Genomic DNA, 19,636 nt, shown 5'->3' on the forward strand with positions numbered 1-19,636 from the left:
TCTTTCTTTCTTTCTTTCTTTCTTTCTTTCTTTCTTTCTTTCTTTCTTTCTTTCTTTCTTTCTTTCTTTCTTTCTTTCTTTCTTTCTTTCCCTTTTTGTGCTGAGAAGCCTCAAGAGCACTTGCAAAGAAATGAGATAATTTCTCAGAAGTTAGGCCTTGTTGGAGGTTTTTGGCCAATAATTCACTTAGAATTCTGTACTTGCATAGACCTAATCTTAAACAATTCATCCTTTCTGCAGGAATCATTATTTAGATAAATGTAGTTAAAAATAACAAGTTGCTAAGAAAAATGATAGTAAATAATGATGATAGCAGTGCCCTTCAAATGAAGGACTGCAGATCAACGTGCACTGAGGTTTTTCTGAGTAAAAGTCTATAAATTATATGTTCACTCACAGGTATTCCACTATTGTACCAAAGGCTTTTTGTTTCTCTTTTCTTCCTTGGAGAAAATAAGCTCCTGTGCCAAATTTGGTTTCCTGATATGTAATTTCTCAGAAGTACGTGCTGCAGTCTAACGGTTATTGGAAATTAAGCAATGGGAGAGCATATGGAAACTTTGTGATCCAAGCAGTTCTTATGGCACTGTAGTCCCTGTGCTGCAGCAGCTGGAGATGCCCGAGAATTATTTCATTTCTGGAAGATGGGGGAAGGGGGAACAAGAGGCTTAAACAGTTTATTATATTCTAGCCAAGAGCAAAATTTATGTAAATGTGCTGACCTACTCCTGAGAGCCAGATGTCATTGCTTTTGGCAACTGTTAAATTTTTCATGGTATGAACATTAGGATATATCCTGAAGCAAAATGCACAGTATTCTCACTCCTTTCCTCTGATTGCCGTGGCATCTTGTTACCGTCAGGAACTCGTACAAAGGTGCAGCTCAGATCTTTTCAAAGTGCAGAACCTCATGGTGTTGTTTCACCTGAACACTCAACGGCCAGAATAAAATAACAGTGCTACATATTGCTGCAGGGTCTATTGAACCAGACATGGGACTTATAGTGAATATTTACATCCTGTCTCTGCCACCCCCTCTTCTTTGGGCCTTCTAGGTCATTTTTGCAACCATATCTTTGTCCAGCCAGTGCTTGAGCTGGCCACAAACCAGCTCCTATCCAAAAGCTGTGTGGTGGTGCTGGCAGAACCAGACTACCCAGAGCACTCTGGACCTCATCCCGTGTTTTGTCTCTGCAAGGTGATGGCAGTGGTGCTGCCACATCCCGGCTGTGCCAAGGATGGGTTCGTGAACGCTGACAATATGTGTGAAATGCACTGACCTGGATAGCTACATGGTGTGACAGCAGAGAGAGCATTTCTCTGCACTTGTATAATGTTGCTGCTGTGTATTGGGTGTTGAAATCTCATTCTGGAAAGACTGTTTTGTGGAAAATATCTCTTATTCCAACATGATACATGCCGTAGAGGTAGTCAGGCTCAGTCACCTCATACTTGCTTAGGACCCAGCATTTCTAGTGTCCTCCATACTGCCCATGGGTGCATTCTGGAGGATGCTAGAACAGCAGCAGTTTGACTCAAATAAAGATTTTCCGTAGGAAATGTTCCTTGTCAGAAGCCAAACCTGGGATTGACAGGTCTATGTAAAAAGTGGCAAAGAATACAGAGATGAACAACCTATGTGTGGTATTTTCTTGCCAGGGAGATATTCAATAGAAAAGAAAGGGAAAAATTAACAAGGGCCTTTAATTATGTGAGGATATTGCACTTTAGTACTCTTTGCAAATCTGTGCTTTTAATACCACTTTTCCTTTCTCCTTTTGTCTGTTCACAGTCAAAGACCCTAGCTGTAACCAATGCTGATACAGCAAATGATGTAATTCTGATGGCCCTACAGCAGCTGGGAATTACTGTGAGTATTTGCACCAGTTTTAATGAATCTTTTCATAGCTGTTTTTAAGGAAGAAGTTTTCTCTTGTACTTTTTCAAAGCCCTAGGATATGTACATATTTATTTGAAAACCTTTCTCATAGCAATGTTGTTGAAATGAAACAGATGTGCGTATTTAAAATATAGACCTCCAGAGATCATCAAATGCTTTGTAAGTCTTGAATAAACCTCTCATCCCTATAAGGGTTCAGGCATGTTTGAAACTGCTGTTAAATTAATTTTGCTGACGCCTAAGAGAAGATATCTTGACCCAAGAAGTGAAGGTTTGTGACAGCTCCTTCTGCATGCCTGAGAATGAAGAGGGAACCTCTTGGACTGTTTTTTCCCCTTTATTTCAAAACCTGCAAATATGTGTGATCATTTGTGTCTCCAAATTATATATACAAGCATAGCTACTGAGTACCCAAACCAGACAACTCTCTTAAGTATCCATGGATCTTTAGCATCACGAGATATGAATGTTAGTGAGTGATTGCCCAGTAGTAGAACCAGTTTAACCAATGGCATGAAACCATTGTGTTAGTAAAAGGTCTTTAGATGAGCGAGTATAATACAGGATAGTGCTCCAAGTGGACACGGTGATTCCTAGTAGATCAAGTATTGCCTGAACTGTCACCCTTTGCCCCAAAACGGGAAAGGAAGCGCCACAGGTGCTAAAATGAATCAGTGGCAGGAAGAGAATTCAGACTCCCTCATTCCACCTCTGTCATTTCGTGGTGTGGCTTTAAACAACACAGTCACATCAGTGAAGTCCCTATATGACAACTTTTTAACTGGCCTGTTAGCATGCTATTTGGATAACAAGTGGTTTTTTAAATGTCTTGGTCTCGGTGCATATGTTGATCTTAATACACGGAATCTGACAAGTCTCTCCTTTGCCATGGAAGAGTCAAATATAGCCAAGCATCACTCTTGTGCTTCTCTGGGGCTTCAAGGGACACCCATCAAGATTCAGAGCAACCTCAGAATTTGCATTTCCCTGTATTCATTGTCCCGACTTCGTGCTGGCCTTTTCTACATCCGGGGGGCTATTCTGCTAGCCCAGTATTTCCTCAGCACAGCTTTTTCTGCCTACCCATCTTGAAAATTTTATATGTACCWTATTATGCCAGGGCTGGAGCTCTGGCCCCCAGCTAAGGACCCTGMAGCCTGTCCAGTAAAGGAAGCTCTGGAGGTAATAGAGGGACTACGAGGTGAAGAGGATAAAATCCAGCGAGCTAAGATCAGCCCTCCAATTTGTCTCCTCTGATTTCCACTGCAAATTGGAGAGACTGCACTATGTTACAGCTGCAAGACTGCAAGTCTTTATTATGATGTTTCGGYTTTGCTCTTTTCATGGGTGTCATTTGCACTTCCTCATTTTACATACTGAAAAATGAGGAAAATGGCAGTGCTGAAAAAAAAACAATGTTTTGTTTGGTATGAGCAGGAGGAGGAGCTAGATAGGTTTCAGCTTYGCGTTCTTCTGTATGTGTCAAAGCCATCCCTTTCCTCCTCTCTCTATTTCTGAGTGGAATAAGCAATAACAGTGTTCTGGAAGATGTAAAATCTTGCCCGATGAATTATTTGACCAAGTAATATATATTCCATTTTTCACTGCATCTTCATGACATAAAGCCTTTTTTTATTAGAAGCACATCGTATCCGTCACAAAGACTCACAATAAAATCAGGCAACCTAAATAAATTAAAACAGTTGCCTGTGTATCGGTCAAACTCCCCCTCCTAGGATTGTGCAAATCACAAGGAAGCTTCTCCTGTTTCGCCATCTCAGTGGTTTTTATGTTTGGAGAGAATGACTGGAATGACTCTGACTTTTCAATGGCAATTAAAAAAACTACATTTCACATGTTGTGTGATTAGTGGGGCTATTACTTTGCCTGAGTTCACTCCATTTTTACACATCAGAGTTTTTTYCTCTGTGCTCTCTCTGATAAAATGAACTAATTTCAGCAAAATGGCATCGATCATCTGTTCCCAGTTATCCATCAGGACAGAAAGAAGAGCTTGGGGTTTCCCAGCTCCGTAAGTGGCAGTTGCTGATTTTTCTGGGACAGTGACACTCYTGCTGACAAATGGCCTTATAAAGCCCATCATGGACAATATTTGCAGCTGGAGGATGGTCAATCCACCATCCACCAGGCTTGACACTGCGCATCCCAGCTCTCCGCTGTCCCTGTCTCCAGAGCAGCGAACCCTTTCATACATATATATATATATTTGAAAGGAAAAGTAAATACCTTTTCTTGTGCTCCTCAGCTGTATTTATTTGCTCCTGGCGGCCTGCCCTGAGGCTCTGGGGATGTCTATAGCCTATTTATTTTCCTTCTGCCCCCCGCTAGCTCGCTTAGCAGCAGTGCTAATAGGGCCCCGAGAGCGGTGTCAGCATCCGCGCCGGCTGCCAAGGCGGCGTGGGGCGCATCGGCTCTGCTCCACGTGCCAGCAGCCGACGGGGAGAGCCTCAGGAGCTTTGGGAACGCCAGATGAAAGTCCCGACAATGCAGACAGAGGGCAAATCTGTTCAAAAGGAGCCAGAATTCAATTTTAGAGCGGAATAAATGCTATCTCTGGATGTTTATCACCTTATGTCATCAGAAAACTTTCAGACTTTAATTTTCTGTATTGTAGCACAGTCAGTGAAAAGGGATTTAAAGTGTAATAGTTGACTTTTTACACAGTATATTTATCAACTGTGTCTGGAGAGCGGCTCGTGCGGGATGCCTTTCCTTTTATCTCCATCGTGGTGCTGCTGCTGGAGGATGATGCACAATTCCCACCGCTCCAGCTGGGCCTCCCCTCATGTACAGGGAAAATTTAGATGCTCTGGTGGTGGCAAGTTTGGAAAGGGGATTCCTTTGCTCACAGGGAAAAGGTGCCATTTATCCTAGCACTGCAAGAAGCCTAATGTAAAGTCCTTCTTAATGGCTAGCTAACTTATTCTTACTTTTGCTTTTAAAGGGCTCTGAAAAAGATTACAAGCTCTGGGTGATTTCCGGAAGAGAAGACGCTCCTTACCCTCTTATTGGTAAGTTCTTGAAATGGTTTTACTTTTCAGCATTTGGCCACTAATTTTCARTGCTGAAGAAAGCAAGAAATACAGACAAATGCAGTTTCCTGTTTTGTTTCGTTTTTCTGGTTTTCTCTTACTTCCCTGTCCCACCAGATTGCCTGCTAGGGAGCTAGTCAGACATTGATCTTTTTTTTTTTTTATGTTTGTATTGAAGAGCAATTGTGTCTGTTGTATCATATCCASTAAGAGGTGAAATAGTTCATTTATTGCTGCACCAATTTTGTTATTTTCAGTTGCATGAGACTCAGTCTTTCTACAGGACCAGCACCTCCACTCACTTGCCTCCTCTCTTGGAGCTAGTCCAGCTATGTCATATTTCTTCCAAGTTTCTATTGCATTGTTTGCTTCATTCTTCTCCTCACAAAACTCAACATGATTTTGAAAAATATTCTGTTTTTCAGCAGCTGGACCTAACTGAYTGAGGAAGTCCTTTCCAATCTTGTATTTCTCTTACAGCCTGATAGTTTCTCTCTGAATAAGAGCAGAATATTGCTTATTCACGTTATAAAATGCCTTTCAAAACATCTCCCTCACCAAGAACCAACCAAAAGCTCAGGAGTGATTGAATTGAGTGATTTGATTTTAGCCCATAGTTCATTGAGAACAAATCCCTTTCTGTTATTAAAAGCCTTTTCCTGTAGAAGTCCTGCATTACTTGAGCTATATAAAAGTCCACAGATGATTAGAACAAGAAAAAAATGTGCATTTTCTGTTTTCCTCCTGCAAATCTAACTCCAGTAAATCCTAGCATTCCTTCTCAAAGCAGCCTTAGCTACAAATGCTTTGCTGGAGTCAGACAACATTAATATTTATAAAATGTCTAACTTGTGCACCTTATAGACAATGCAAGCTGTTTTGCCTTTGAAACGTACCAGACTTTGTGGTTTAGATCATTATGTGTAGCTTATTCAGATAAAACCACAGCTGCGGTTTTAAATATAGCACCAGAGAATTCCAAATTGGGAAAGACCTTTCTGATTGACTGGCTCTTTCTCACTGTGAATTCAGGCTGCAATCTCTGGTAAAGGAGAGTCTGGTATTGAAATGATGCTGCACTGGGTATCACACAAGGTTTATGGGATATGGCCCTAGCTTTTATCCTAGGGGCACATTGGAATACAAATTTGCCTGTTTCAGCTTCACACTACTTCTAATGTCTAATAATGAATCTTCSATTATCGATGTTCATTTGAAGGCAAGGTAAGTTAACTAAAACCTCAGTCAGAATAGAGCTATTTTAATGGCAATGTCTGTGGACAGRTCCGAAACAAACAGGTCCATCTTTCTGGTGGCATTTTTGAAAGCTTCTCCAGAAGCTAATTGCCTCTGTACAARTTCCTTAAGAAGCTTGCTAATGCAGACCATAGTTTGTTGGCATTAGCCTTGTGATAGCGTTTCCTTCCTGTTTCARCCTCAGACAGGAACTTCTCTTTCATCTATTTTGACTACGTGGTTGACTATTGCCGTGACTTACCGTGGACAGAGTGGGGAGATCACGCTCATGCTGGATTTTTTGCATGCTCAGCAGAAAAATGACAAAAATCTCATTTCTTGAGAGAACCGTACAGGCAGCCAGGACCTAAACTTTGAGCCCTGAAAGTAAAACAGTAGAACAAATAAACACTGAATTCAGAAATAGTCACTTGAATCTTTCTGAGGGACTTCTATGTGATACAGCTGTAATGGGTCTGATTTTTCCTTTACTCCCGTTGAACAACTCTGAACACGGTAACTCAGTGTAGGATTTATGCCAGTGTAAATACACATAAAAGCCCCACTTCTGAGGCTGCTGAGAAAATGCCCTGTGAAACCTGCTTTTCCCCCCGAGGTAGATGGCATTTTCCAAGCCCCCCAGTCAATCCCCCCGCAGACGGTGCCGCTTTCTCTTTGCACAGGACACGAGTACCCCTTTGGAATTAAGATGAGCCACCTCCGCGACGCGATGCCCCACGGATCCAAGCCGTGCGCGTGCCCGCGGCAGCTGCAGGGCTCCTTCCTCACGGAGCAGCTGCCCCAGGAGCTGCAGTGCCAGTTCGTGCTGAAGCCGAGCCGCCGGGCCCCGGGCCAGCAGCTGAGCGGTGCGTCCCTCGCGCTCGCCCCTTCTCCGTCCCCACCGCATCCCCACCGCGTCCCCGCACAAGGCACACGTGGGCCCGCGGGGAGGGAAGGGAAGAGGAGCCCGGGGATGCGCTGTTCTGMTTTCCAGGGGATTTCGCAGGGTGGCTCTTCCCGGTTTGAGGGGCTGTTAGATGCAAATGGCAGTTGCCAAACCAGCAGAGAAGGACTAGTTCTCTTCCCTGAGATTTTTTTCGCTTCTCTCTGCAGCCCTTGTTCTGTTGCAAGATGATTTTACACGTCAGGACTTAAAGCTTGATGCTGCTGCATCCTTTACTGGTTCCCTGTGCTGTTTCTCAGTGTTCTGTATCTCAACGAGGTCCTGGTGTCTGCACACACTGGCACTCATGGCAAAGCCTCCACACGTGTTTGGTGGACCTTGATGAACTGAACAAATATGACTCTTTTGYTTCAGTTCCCCTTTGGCTAAGATGAGGCTGATACTTTCTCCTGCCTTTGGCCTTAATCCTGCAAAAATACGAGCACCTGCTGTCTGTTTTGCATTCCTGTATCAGTGACACAATGGCCGTTCACTGCTCATGGGTAAAGCAAAAAAGCTGATCTTCACCAGATTGGGGCCTTAGACTGTAAACTACAGGGCGAGGATGCCTCCCATGGCGTGTTGTTATTGAACTTTGCACACTAACACACTATGCTCAGCTAGGAACCCTGCCACACTTCACCGTTAATGACTGTATGATAATAAAAATAACATATGCACACTCTGTTATCCTAGGCCTCCCCAATAGCAAAGATCTCAGGCAATGAATCAATAGAATCCATTTGTAATGTTCTTAAAAATCAAATATAGAAAGGCTCCATCAGTGCCTCTTACAAATTATTCCGGAAACTGATTACATTTTATAGAAATTGATGTCCTTTCCAAACCCCTTCATGCCCCCCTTCCCCAGTAATGTGCATCATCCATTACTTCATGGCATATTTTAAGTATGAGGCAATCTAGCAAAGGGGTGTAATTAGGTTTACAGGCCCTGCTTGGCAGCTGACATTGACTGGCAAGAGAAAATAGAAATGCAAATCAGGCCTGTAAAGCTCTAATGCAGATGTGCTGTGCGGTGCGAACTGCAGGAGGGAAAGCCTGGCTGCTTGGGGCAGCATGCTGGTGATCCACAAGAACTAGGCTAAGTGGCAAGAAAAGAACCTATTAATCCATTCATTTTTTTTCTACTTTCATCCTTGGTGGATAAAACCTTTTAAAGGGATGYGTAGGTCTGGCTGCTTGTAAGCCAGTACATTGCATACGTCTCTGCTCGTTTTGCTCGTTTGCTATTTTCGTTTTGGAAAATGGAGATGTACAAGTCAGGGCTGTGATTTGATTTTAGGCTCCTGTTCACATCAGCAAGCCCAAGTCTGTGTTGTTGTTAGGTAACTGCTAGGCACAACAGCACATATGAGGCAAATGTGTAGGGGAAGAGTCGGTGACCCCACATTTCGCTGCCAGATGTGCTGCGTAACCTGCCCTCCCTCCTGGAGAAACCTATCCCAAACTGAGAAGAAAGAGGGATTATCTGCTCATCATGAAGTGACTGATGCTCTAGTGGCTCATGTCCTTATAGGATCTGCACACTAAGATTCTTTTATTTATTTTTCCTTAAAATGTGATAAAATCATGAAGTTGGAAGCAGAGCTTGAACAGTCTCCACTAAATTCTACTAAATTCTCTCAGCTGATGTTCGTAGCTGTCTCTTATTGTCACCTGAATCAAGACATAATATTTTCAGTTTGCAGGCTTAGAAGTGTAAAATTTTTAAGARCGTGTTGCCGTGACAAGGACCAAACATTTGTGTGGCCAAACTGTTCCTGTGCCAGCCAGCCAGCTCTTCTTCTCCCAGGGCTTTGCCATAACCCGTGACACTGGTATCACCCTCCTGCAGACCCTGTCTTTTAGGGACATAGCTGCCCCTGCTGCACTGTGATTAGACAGTGCTGTAGGTGCTGACAGGCAGACACAGGTGACAACTGCCTGTCATGTGGAGTAAATTGCTGTGTGGACACAGAATGCTTAAGGTTGGAAGGGACCTCTAGAGATCACCCAGTGCAACCCCCTGCTCCAGCAGGGACACCCAGAGCACRGGGCACAGGGTGGCAGCCAGGCGGSTTTGGAAGATCTCCRGAGAAGGAGACTCCACAGYCTCCCTGGGCAGCCTCTTCCAGGGCTCTGGCACCCTCACARSAAAGAAGTTCTTCCTCACATGCAGATGGAACTGCCYGGGTTTCAGCTTRTACCCATTGYCCCTTGTCCTGTCACTGGCCACCACTGAGAAGAGCTTGGCCCCTTCCTCCGTACAACAGACACCTAGACACCAACTACACTATTGCATTTGCATCAGATGTCCTGGCAGGATGGTTAAAAARGTACAGAAGGATTTACTGTGTGGAAGTACTGAAATGCTTCTGTTGACTCTTTYGCAGCCTTTTGGCCTCCTCTCAATTAACACAGCCATTCAGTAGTGCTCATTAGCACGTGTGTGAAAAACATGGCAGATATTGCTTGCACTTTAACTKGAAAGAACAGACTGCTGCCAGTGGCTAGGCTATCATCAGGTCGTTACTTTAACATCCATTAAAAGAAAAAGTAAATTTTTAACAATTTAGTCTCAATACAGAAAGGAGATCATTAAAGTTGTTCGTCTAGTAAGGATTTGGTCAGAAAGGATGCTCTGATATGAGATTTAGAAGAGTCTGGACATTTTGTGAGAAGAGAGAGGAGCTATCCACTCACATGAACTGTGCACATACAGGACATTATCTATGAATAGAAATTACCTGCTTATAAAATACAAGCAGAACTGATCCCAGGGCAGATGAGAGTCACTCTCGGGCCACTGTTATGAGCTCTGATCCTGATCTGCAACCAAAGCAATATTGCTTTTTTTCTGGTTCGGGCCAGGAATAATCCACAGGAGCAAAGCCCTGAAGGCAACACTGCTATTACGGTATGGAAGYGCTGTCCTCTGCACAGCAATCATCTCCTTGGTCATGGCTGGATGGAGACTGGACAATATTGTAACTTTGCATGGCTTCAAGAAGAGAGTGTAYGTCTTCCCCCTCTCATCTGCTCTGTATCTCCAAACTTTTTTTGCTTCATGTGGCACAGAAATGACTTTCCTATCTTTTTATGGCCTTTTCATATGGAGAGGATGAGTTTTCCCGTTATTCAGTGATCTGTTAAGTGATAAGGCATTTCACTGCTTTATGTTAGTTGCTGGTTTCTATTCTGCTATGTTAAAAAATCCTGATATAGATTTCCCTCAAAAAAAGAGCTGCCTTTGATCAAAATTACCCATTGCTTACACTCTTAATTTGAGCCTTGGCTCTTAAGACTGGAACACAATGAGAGGCTAATAAATCTTTCAATTCTGAGAGCCTTTTTTTCCCCATTCCTCCTATTCTTTATTCCCCAGAATAGCATTTTGCCATAAATTTTACTTTCACTGAGATCTATAGCGTTGCCAAAACTGAACACAGATATGTATTTACCATTGTGTGAACAGCACTCCAAGTGAAGTAAACCCTGATCACATGCTAAAAGCCTGTTCGTCTGTAAGAAAAACTGTGGTTTCAAAAGTTATAGGTTAGCYGTGTTCTTCCAAAACATGACATACTAAGTAAAGCCCAAGATTTTTTCATTAGCCTTTAGCACTCAGATGCTAAACTGTAACTTCATACTGTAAACCTGTAATGAAAAGACTTCCACCCACTCCCAAAGGGAACATGATTACCTAGAATGGCACAATGTATTACAAGAATCGCTGTGCTAAAAGACATGTGGTAAAGTACAGAAGATAAAAACMTAATTTTACACTGCAATCCTCATTTCTATTGTTGCACTCTGTTCCTCAAGATGGTAGAAGACAGAGTGTTTGACCAGGTGAAAGAATCAGATATAGTAGAAATGTGCACAGGATAACTGAGCAACTGAATCAAAGCTGAGTGGTTTTGAAGACATCTAGAAAGGGAAAAAAATAGATTTGGAATATTTTTCCCATTTGGTGTTTTCTTCACAAGCACTATCACCGATCCCAGCACCCCATGCTGTTAGGTGAACRTTTGCACTGCCTGATGTTGTGGAATGTGATGGAAAGAACCCCCTTTCTKCATCCTATTACCAGTCCTTCTTTCTCTCTGTGTTGCAAATAAGACCATTTTCAGTAGTGCTGTACAGCACCTTCACTATTATAATATCTCATGAAATCYGAGGGAAGACAGCCGTGGGACATCCATGTGTTGTCACCATGCTGAAATGCCACCTGGAAGACACGGAATAAAGGGCAGGGACCCTCTCTGAGCAATGGTCAGCCAATGCTGGGAGCAAGAGCGCTGATGACAGCCTTGCTCTGCAGAGAAGAGAGCAAGGGCAGCAAGTGCTCCTGGTCTTGCCCCATTAGTGGATTCTCTTGTGGAAAGAGCTGGTGCTCTCCCACACTGCCAGGGGAACTAGATACCTCCAGACAGCGAACCAAGGTGAGGRCGATGGGATTTATTTATTAGTTTTTCCAAAGATCGGTGGCTTTGTGCCTCTGGATGGGAAGTGAGTCRTTGAGTACAGCCCCATGCAAAGTCAGCAGGCTGAGGTTTTGCGTCCTGTACTTACCTACATCCCTTGGTCTCGTGGTGCAGTGCAGATCCTTGTGATCCTCTTAAGAGCGTGAGCGAGGCGGCGCGTTCCCTGCACACACACAGGTGTCCACGTGCGGGACTTGAGTGAGCCCAGCGCCAAGGAGCTGGTTGAGTTCATGACATCTTCCCTTTGAAACCATAGCGACCACTACAAAACAAACAGTGGAATTAGATTTGAAATGCATTTCTGCTAATAAACACCTCTCTCTTTTCCCAGAYTTAAGCCAAAAGTCGTTTAAAAGGAAAAGATCTATCATAAATTGGGCTTTTTGGCGTGGCCCAGGCACTCACTTGGACAACGCACCTCTCTCCTCAACATCTGCTGCTCCTGGGAAGCTCTTTGGCCTCTTGCTAACAGCCATCTGTGAGGATGACAACCTGCCCAAACCTCTCTTGGTGAGTCCCAGACTCTGGGCAGGCTCTTAAAGTGCTGGAATTTCTTTGCGTAGTAAATGAGAACATGGGATGCTGTTTAAATGGGACACTGAAGTTACCCAAATAGAGAAACCAGAAGGAAACCTCAGTTGTGGTTCTCAGCAAGAACTTTGATTTTTAACATGTGCTGTGGTCAGGCCTGGTTAATATGACATAGCTTGCAAATTGTATGGAATCAGGCTGCTGCTCAGGGATTTTTCTTCTTTATAGACCATGCTATAAGACTGGTTCTCTAATCCTTCCTTATGCAGTATAAAAAAAMTCCACGTTCTCACATGTTTTTCACACAAACCACTCCCAAGATCACTGCAAAACCTCATATTTTAAGAAAAATGGCATCTACTGTCCCATATAGACAACCCAAACTTTCAAACAAATGCCACCTTCCCTGAAGCAGATGATGTCCAGCCACCTTGGAATGATCCAGGGCAAGGAACCACTCTGGCTCCTTATTTTTGATCTGACATCACAGCTGGTTGGGTTGGCTGGAGGCCTCAACAGTCGTTCATCCTGTTCTAAGAAAGCTCTCAATGCTGGGAGTCTCTCAACGCTCCTTTCCCCTAGGGACACAGGAAGGGTTGCCCTAGAGCCCATTACTAGGGATACATAAAGYAGATGTGTGGAGTTTCTGGTCAGGAACCTGTCCTGAGGACTGTCTTCTTGTTGATGCCCCAACAGAARTATTTACTCAGTGGGAGGGAATAGGGCCTGGTGGGAGCCCTGTGGAACTTGTCCCGAGCCCCAGGCATTTGGCTTTCAGCTGCAATAACTTGTCAGGGCTYCACTGAGATCAGTGGGGTTACATCAATTTATAGGTAAAAAGAAAAAAAAAATTGTCTCTCAGCTTGAGCTTGATAGGCTGCTTTATCTTTGCCTGAATATTGACCATACCTTACTTTAATAGGGATATGCTTTTTTTGAGAAAGTGTGCATTTTTATTGTGTAGGTTATTTAAGTAAGCCCTGCAGAGGTGGATTCTGTAAGAACCTGGTTTCTCAATATCTCTCTCTTTCTTTGAGAGATGAACCAATGCTGTAATATGCAAATACGTTCAGAATTTAAACATCAGGAAATCTTTTTTTTTTAAGTAAAGATCTTAAGCACAGGATTACAACTCAGTAGTTCATCCTAAACACTGTGTTTATACCACAAAATATAATTTGCTTCTAATTTCATGCCGCATCTCTGGAGAGTGGAATACTGCACGTGAGCTACTGTGTGGGATTTGCCCACAGAGAAGGAAAATATCAAGGCTGAATRCTGCAGGCATGTTTGATATTTCTGCTTAAGAACCTCAAACTTGCTTTCACAATTAAAGAACTCTCTTTTAGCCATTGCYATGCTGAAATATCTTAGACCATTAACTTTATATAATTTCTTTGAATTTACTACTTTAGGAGGGGCTTCCCTCTTTTTCTTCAAAATATATCTTTAAAGTGTTCAATCATGTGCTGAGATCTCACGCCGTGGGTTTCAGCCCATTTTTGACAGTAGGGTTTATAAATCTCTGCAAAGAAAATAGACATGCTGACCCAAATGCTGTCGTTGTGAGTGGTGCTCTTCTGGAGTAGCTGCATATACCTGGGATGCTGCAAAAGCAAGCGAGAAACACTGAAGAAGTATATTAAAAATACATATATTTCATTATCTCTGCATCGCCRTGTGTCAGGAGACCTACCTGATAGCCGAGGCTCTGAAAGCAGCCAAAAGCTTTAGCTATTGCTGGTAGCTATTGCTTAGCTATTACTGGTAGAATAACTTGGTTTAATGAAGACAGACTCTCCCTCAGCATCCCATTTCTTGCCATCTCGTTAGATAAGTTGGTCCAGGGACCACAGTGTATGTGCACATAATTATAGATACTCYGTCTGCACACGCTTCCCCCCAGGAAGAGGCAAACATGACAAATGCCGTGTTGCTTGGAGTGACTGCTCCTGTGGAGAGCCTCTGTGGGGTGATCAGCATATATAASAACTCAAAGGGCAACTGCAGAGAATTAAGCAGCTGGAAAATATCATGTACATAACACTTCAGGAGAAGCTGAAGGAGAAACACATCAGGAATGCTTATTTCAGCATTTCCTTTTCTGTTCTCCCATTTATCAGAAGAAATCAGGTCCTTCTGCGATTTTAAAAATAGGGAGATAGGAGAAATCTGCTTGTTTACCCTTCTCTTAAATAYCTCATGCTAAGAGCTGTCTACCTGTTTACACCTGTGCAGTCTCATTGACTTCAGAGGAGCTGAAAGCCAAGTTCTGTCTCCCTCTGGGTCACCTCCCTGCCCCAGAGATGGCCCTACAGGAGCTCTGAACTGCTTGTGGAGTGCAGTATTACTCCTGGAAGCAAAGGGGGGTAAAATCCGACTCTGATCTGATGTAGAAATACAGATAGATACTAAGAAAAGAAGCACTTGGCATAAACTTGGATAAACTCTCAGTTTTCAGACTGCAGACCAATCAATTGGAAAAGAAGCATTGGTCTGGGGTCTGTGATCATGTTGAGCACACGGATGAGTACTGAGGATTTTTTCAGCATCCCGTGAAGCAGGAGCTGCCGGATGCAGGGCACGGCACTAAGCAGGCTGCTTGCCTCTCCTTCTGCCACTGGGTTCGTAGGTTTTAATGACTTGGCTAATACTTGCACAGTACCTGGAAGAGATCGTGACTGGGTTAGTGCTGAGCACTGATAACAAAGGATTTCTGAAGGGATGTTTGCCAAAATCAGTAGCTTAATGTTAGATTTGGCATGGCCTGGAGAGTGCGACTTGACATGCATTTGATTTGTGAATTTTAGGACTCAGAGGTTTTCACCTGTGACAGAAATGATGAAACCACATTTTTAATGGCTCTGGAAAATTAAACTTGTTCTGAGAGAGGTTTTGTGCCTGTTCAATTTTGTTTAGGACATGCTTTCCCTGCTTTACCAAGAGGGCCCTTCCACTGAGGGTATCTTCAGGCGCTCAGGAAGTGCAAAAACCTGCAAGGAACTCAAGGAGAAGCTTGATTCAGGAGCTGAAGTGGACTTAGCCTGTGAATCCATATTTGTGACAGCATCTTTGTTTAAGGTATGTGGAGAACATTCACTTCCCGCTTTGGGTGGGAAAAGCACAGATTTCAGGTACCAATGAGTTGGGTATTTACCCATGGACAGGTCCAGAGAGGAACTGGTAGAATAAATTAAGAAGAATGGGCTGACATACTGAAATTATGAGGATCCTAGAAAGAGATTACCACTAAATTAGGATGGGAAGGAGAACTAACCATCTTACTGTCTTCATTAGGAATTAGGGATTTTGTTTTTGTGTCAGCTTTCCTGAGGTCTCCTTATACCTACTTAAAGTCAATAAAAACTAGAAAGAAAGTTTTTCAGGCCTCTTCTCTTATTCAACAATAATGCCTTATACTACAGGCCCTTGCCTGAAGTTTTCCAAAATATTTGGATTAACTTTTCCATGAATTATCTTTTCTTACAGATTTTTATGTTCATGATAATGTTCCTGTGCATAAAATATCATAAACCTTTAGGAAGACATCAGTCCAGGAGGACGATCAGTATATTTCTCTTCAGATTTTATTGCAGTGCATCTTGATTGCCTGTAAATTTTGCTTAAAAGATATTTTAGTCCACTTTTTTTTTTTTTTAAGCAAGCTCTGCTGGGGTGGGATTTTTTTAATCACAGAAAGTCATTCCTCTTGCTGTCATGTGAGGGGTCTTCATTGGTRAGACTCTCGTTCCGTGACACACGTACATGTTCCTACAGGTGGGTTTAGGGCAGGTCAGCTACACAAGGCGAACTGCTAATGTGCAATACCCATCCCATGARAACAGCTTCACTGAGGGGTACTGCTTAGTGTTGGCCACACAGAGGAGCACGTAGACAGTTACCATGTAGTAGTGAATGTTACTCATGCTCACCGTGGCTTCCCTCACCCAACCTCTTTGGTGTTTCAGCTTCTTCCCATTTTCAAACTCTACCCACTAATGGCTGAAGCACTGGGAGACAGGAGCAGGGAAACTCTCCCTGACCAGTATAAATACTCCATTACCAAAAAGATCAGCTGTCAGTGGAAGAAGGAATGCCTGTCTTCTCCTCGAGGGGTTGTGGTTGGGTGCTGTTGAAGTTTGCCAGCTGAGGAGGAGAAACGGTGACTACAGATGATGTTGGCAATGTATAAAAACAGACATTATGCAACATCAAAATAACTGGCTCCACTGCATATTTTTGGGTTCAATGATTCCAGATTAAGTATCCAAATACCTCAGTTTAGACAGGAAAGGGTGAGGACAAAGCAGGAAGATATTCGCTTTAAACCTAATCCAAAAGACTTCCTTATTTGAAATGATTTTCTGCTTATTTTGGTTGCTTTGTGGATCAAAATGCTTGTCAGCTTGTGCTATCCCATCAGTACATCCCCTTCAATCTGCATAGCTTTTCCTATTTCCTCCGACACTCCGGAACAGCTGCTTACATATTTTGTTCTTCTTTTCTCTGGATAAGGATTTTCTACGCAACATCCCAGGCAGCATTTTGTCATCCCAACTCTGTGATAAGTGGATCTCCGTGATGGATCAAGGGAATAATGAAGAGAAAATAAAAAACATCCAAAGGTAGAGTTAGTTGTGTTCTCTATATTCTCCTCCTATATATATATATATATATATCCCAATACAGAATCACAAACATTCAATTTACAATCTGTAATTTAAAAAAAAAACAGAACATTTAAATAGATATGTAAAATATCCTTGTATATCCATTTCTTGTATGAGGAAATTTTCTGATTCTCTTTTGTCATGATTTCTGCCTTCATACTCTGTGAATGCCAGTAAATAGGGGTAATCATGTCCTTTCCTAAGAAAATATTTATAATATTTATAATCATACTGTCCAGGATCTAGATTTCTACCAGGTGCCAGAAATAAAGCAAAATCATCCACAAGGAACTTGGTTTCCTGGGGGAAAGGGTAGCTGGAGTCACTTCCTCACATTTTCCCCCTCATTCATCTCAAATTCTAGTGACCATTTCAAAGCCAAGATGGAATGAAACACTCGAACACAGTGACAAGGGAAACCTCCACCCTTGCAGGTGACATAAAAGAGAGAGTGGGCAAAGTTTATATCGTAAGAAACAGAGTTTTGTGCACAAACAGGAGAACGAACTAGCTGACCTCACGCATACTTACATGTGTACATACTTACACCAGCTAGATGGTATGTAGCGAAAACTGTTTGGTCAAGTGAACACTGAATTACCAGGCAACTGAGGAGAAATACAGCTTAATTTTATACATCCTACTTGGCGCATTAGTTTGACAAAGTGTGATCTTAATAGTTTCCTAATGTATTTTTGTCATCTTAGGAAACTGTACAGAAATATGTCATAGTGAGGGAAAACAGTTGGGCAAGAACACCTTCCATGACATATTCCCTGCTTTAATCAGTAGACCATGTTACCCTATTCCTGTATTTTCATTACTTCTGACTTGTGTATTTGCTATCTTCAGGCTTTTTATTTAGTTTGGTCATTAATTTGAGGACTTATGTTTGATGTTTTCAGGTTAATAGAGCAGCTCCCCAGAGCTAATGTGGTTCTGTTACGTTACATCTTTGGAGTACTGCACGGGATAGAGATGCGATCTGAAGAGAACCAGATGAACGCGTTTAATCTGGCTATCTGCATTGCACCTAGCCTGCTCTGGCCTCCTGTTTCCTCCACTCCTGATTCAGAAAGTGAATTCACAAAAAAGGTGAGAGAAACTGTGATGTAGTTAAAAGAAAAGAAAAAAAAAAGGAAAAATAATTTCTTTCTGCCCAAGCAGACTGATGGTTACAAATATCAACCAGTATCTTTGCAGAACAGTACATCTCTTAGCAGGGCCCCAAAAATACTCACTGATAATTAAATCTCTCCTGGGAGAAGGGAAGAGAGATCAGAACAGAAATGCCCAATGCACTAGAGAAAACCTTCTGTCATAGAAGAGATCTCCAATTATTGCAGCCTTTAAAAAGGACAGATCCAAAAAGGAAAAGATGTATACAAGGAGGCCATCAGTATTTGCACACTAGTCAAGGATCCCAAGGGACATAGGTGAGACAGAGTTCTGCAAAAGGCAGCAGGGAAGGAAATAAGAAAGGACAAATACCATCCAGCAGCAACTCTCCTGAAGAAGAAGATGGAATTTGCTGTGATTTGGAAACACCTGGTAAAGATAATTCTAGAGACAGGGTGTAACAAGAAAGATAGTCAAATGCTGATTAGAAAAATACAGCTATTACATCTTATTTCCCACCAGTGAGAAGGCAAGGGGCAAGATAAAACCTTACCATGGCAAAACTGGTGACACTGCCTATACAGGGAACAAATTTATCCATAGTAGCCCTACCTTCCTTTCATGGCGAGTGTTGGGCCTGGCCATTCTCCTAGGGTTTGGATGCCTAGAGAGGGGTTCCTCACTGGGAGGAACAGTGGGAGGTGAGGACAGCTTGTGTCACCACCCTGTGGATTTCTTGCCAGGATGACCAACCACAAAAACCAGCCAGCTGGCTGTCTATCCCCTTCTCTCAATAGTGAGGAGGTTCATGGTGTTAGGAAGCCAGGCTGCTGCCGGACAGCATGGTCAGAAAGGACAGCACAGAGCAGCCAGTGAACTGGGAAACTGGGGAAGGTCTCATTGGATAGTAAGAGCAGAGTAAGGAGTTTCCACTGTGGTCAGAGCAGAAAATACCAGCAGGGATAATAAACTCACCTTTGGCTCCCATGGAGGATGTGCTGCCACTCTGCAAGTTATCACAGGAACGATAGTTCTTGCAAAASGAGCAGCACCCAAGTGCAGGTCCCTCAGGTGTTGCAGGAGAAGCCATCTCACTCTTCTGACTCCCACTGTGTGGAAGACATTCCTGAGCTTGCAGGAGATCACACTCACCTATGCTCTGTATCACTAATCTATATAGCAGGTTTATTCTGGACATAATAATGGAAGATCTGATGGAACATCTCTCTCCCTTTGCTTTCTTGCAGGTTTCTAGTCTGGTGCAGTTCCTCACTGAGAATTGCTGCAGGATATTTGGAGAGGAAATTACCTCCCTCTTTGGAGAAATACTTATGACATGCAAGAACAGAGAGAATGGCTCAGGTAATATAGATTGATGTTTCATTCATTAATTTACACACAAATTAATCAGCTAAACCTGGCCGCACAAAAGATCAGGAATATTCTATGAAAGGACGCTCTTTCTCCTTCATGTTGTATAGCAAAATAAGCACTTCTTGCTGTTTTCTTCATAAATAAAAGGAAGTAAAAAAGAAAATGAATGATTGAAAGAAGAAAGAAAGAGAGAGAGAGAGAGAGAGAGAGAGAGAAAGAAAGAAAGAGAGAAAGAAAGAAAGAAAGAAAGAAAGAAAGAAAGAAAGAAAGAAAGAAAGAAAGAAAGAAAGAAAGAAAGAAAGAAAGAAAGAAAGAAAGAAAGA

General features: G+C 42.7%; 1 protein-coding gene across 1 annotated transcript in view; it reads left to right on the forward strand.

Moving 5' to 3' along the window:
- ARHGAP20 (Rho GTPase activating protein 20) overlaps window positions 1-19,636 on the forward strand; it is a 51,577-nt gene that overhangs the window by 28,655 nt on the left and 3,286 nt on the right. The window contains exons 6-13 of the mRNA XM_026035053.1: window positions 1,793-1,870; window positions 4,866-4,932; window positions 6,873-7,055; window positions 11,951-12,129; window positions 15,070-15,231; window positions 16,666-16,775; window positions 17,726-17,915; window positions 19,187-19,301. Of these exons, the coding sequence (XP_025890838.1) occupies window positions 1,793-1,870; window positions 4,866-4,932; window positions 6,873-7,055; window positions 11,951-12,129; window positions 15,070-15,231; window positions 16,666-16,775; window positions 17,726-17,915; window positions 19,187-19,301 (1,084 nt within the window). The remainder of the gene's footprint in view (window positions 1-1,792; window positions 1,871-4,865; window positions 4,933-6,872; window positions 7,056-11,950; window positions 12,130-15,069; window positions 15,232-16,665; window positions 16,776-17,725; window positions 17,916-19,186; window positions 19,302-19,636) is intronic.

Source organism: Nothoprocta perdicaria, unplaced genomic scaffold (assembly GCF_003342845.1).
Source record: "Nothoprocta perdicaria isolate Ctin4 unplaced genomic scaffold, notPer1 scaffold_155, whole genome shotgun sequence".
Lineage (NCBI taxonomy): Eukaryota > Metazoa > Chordata > Aves > Tinamiformes > Tinamidae > Nothoprocta > Nothoprocta perdicaria.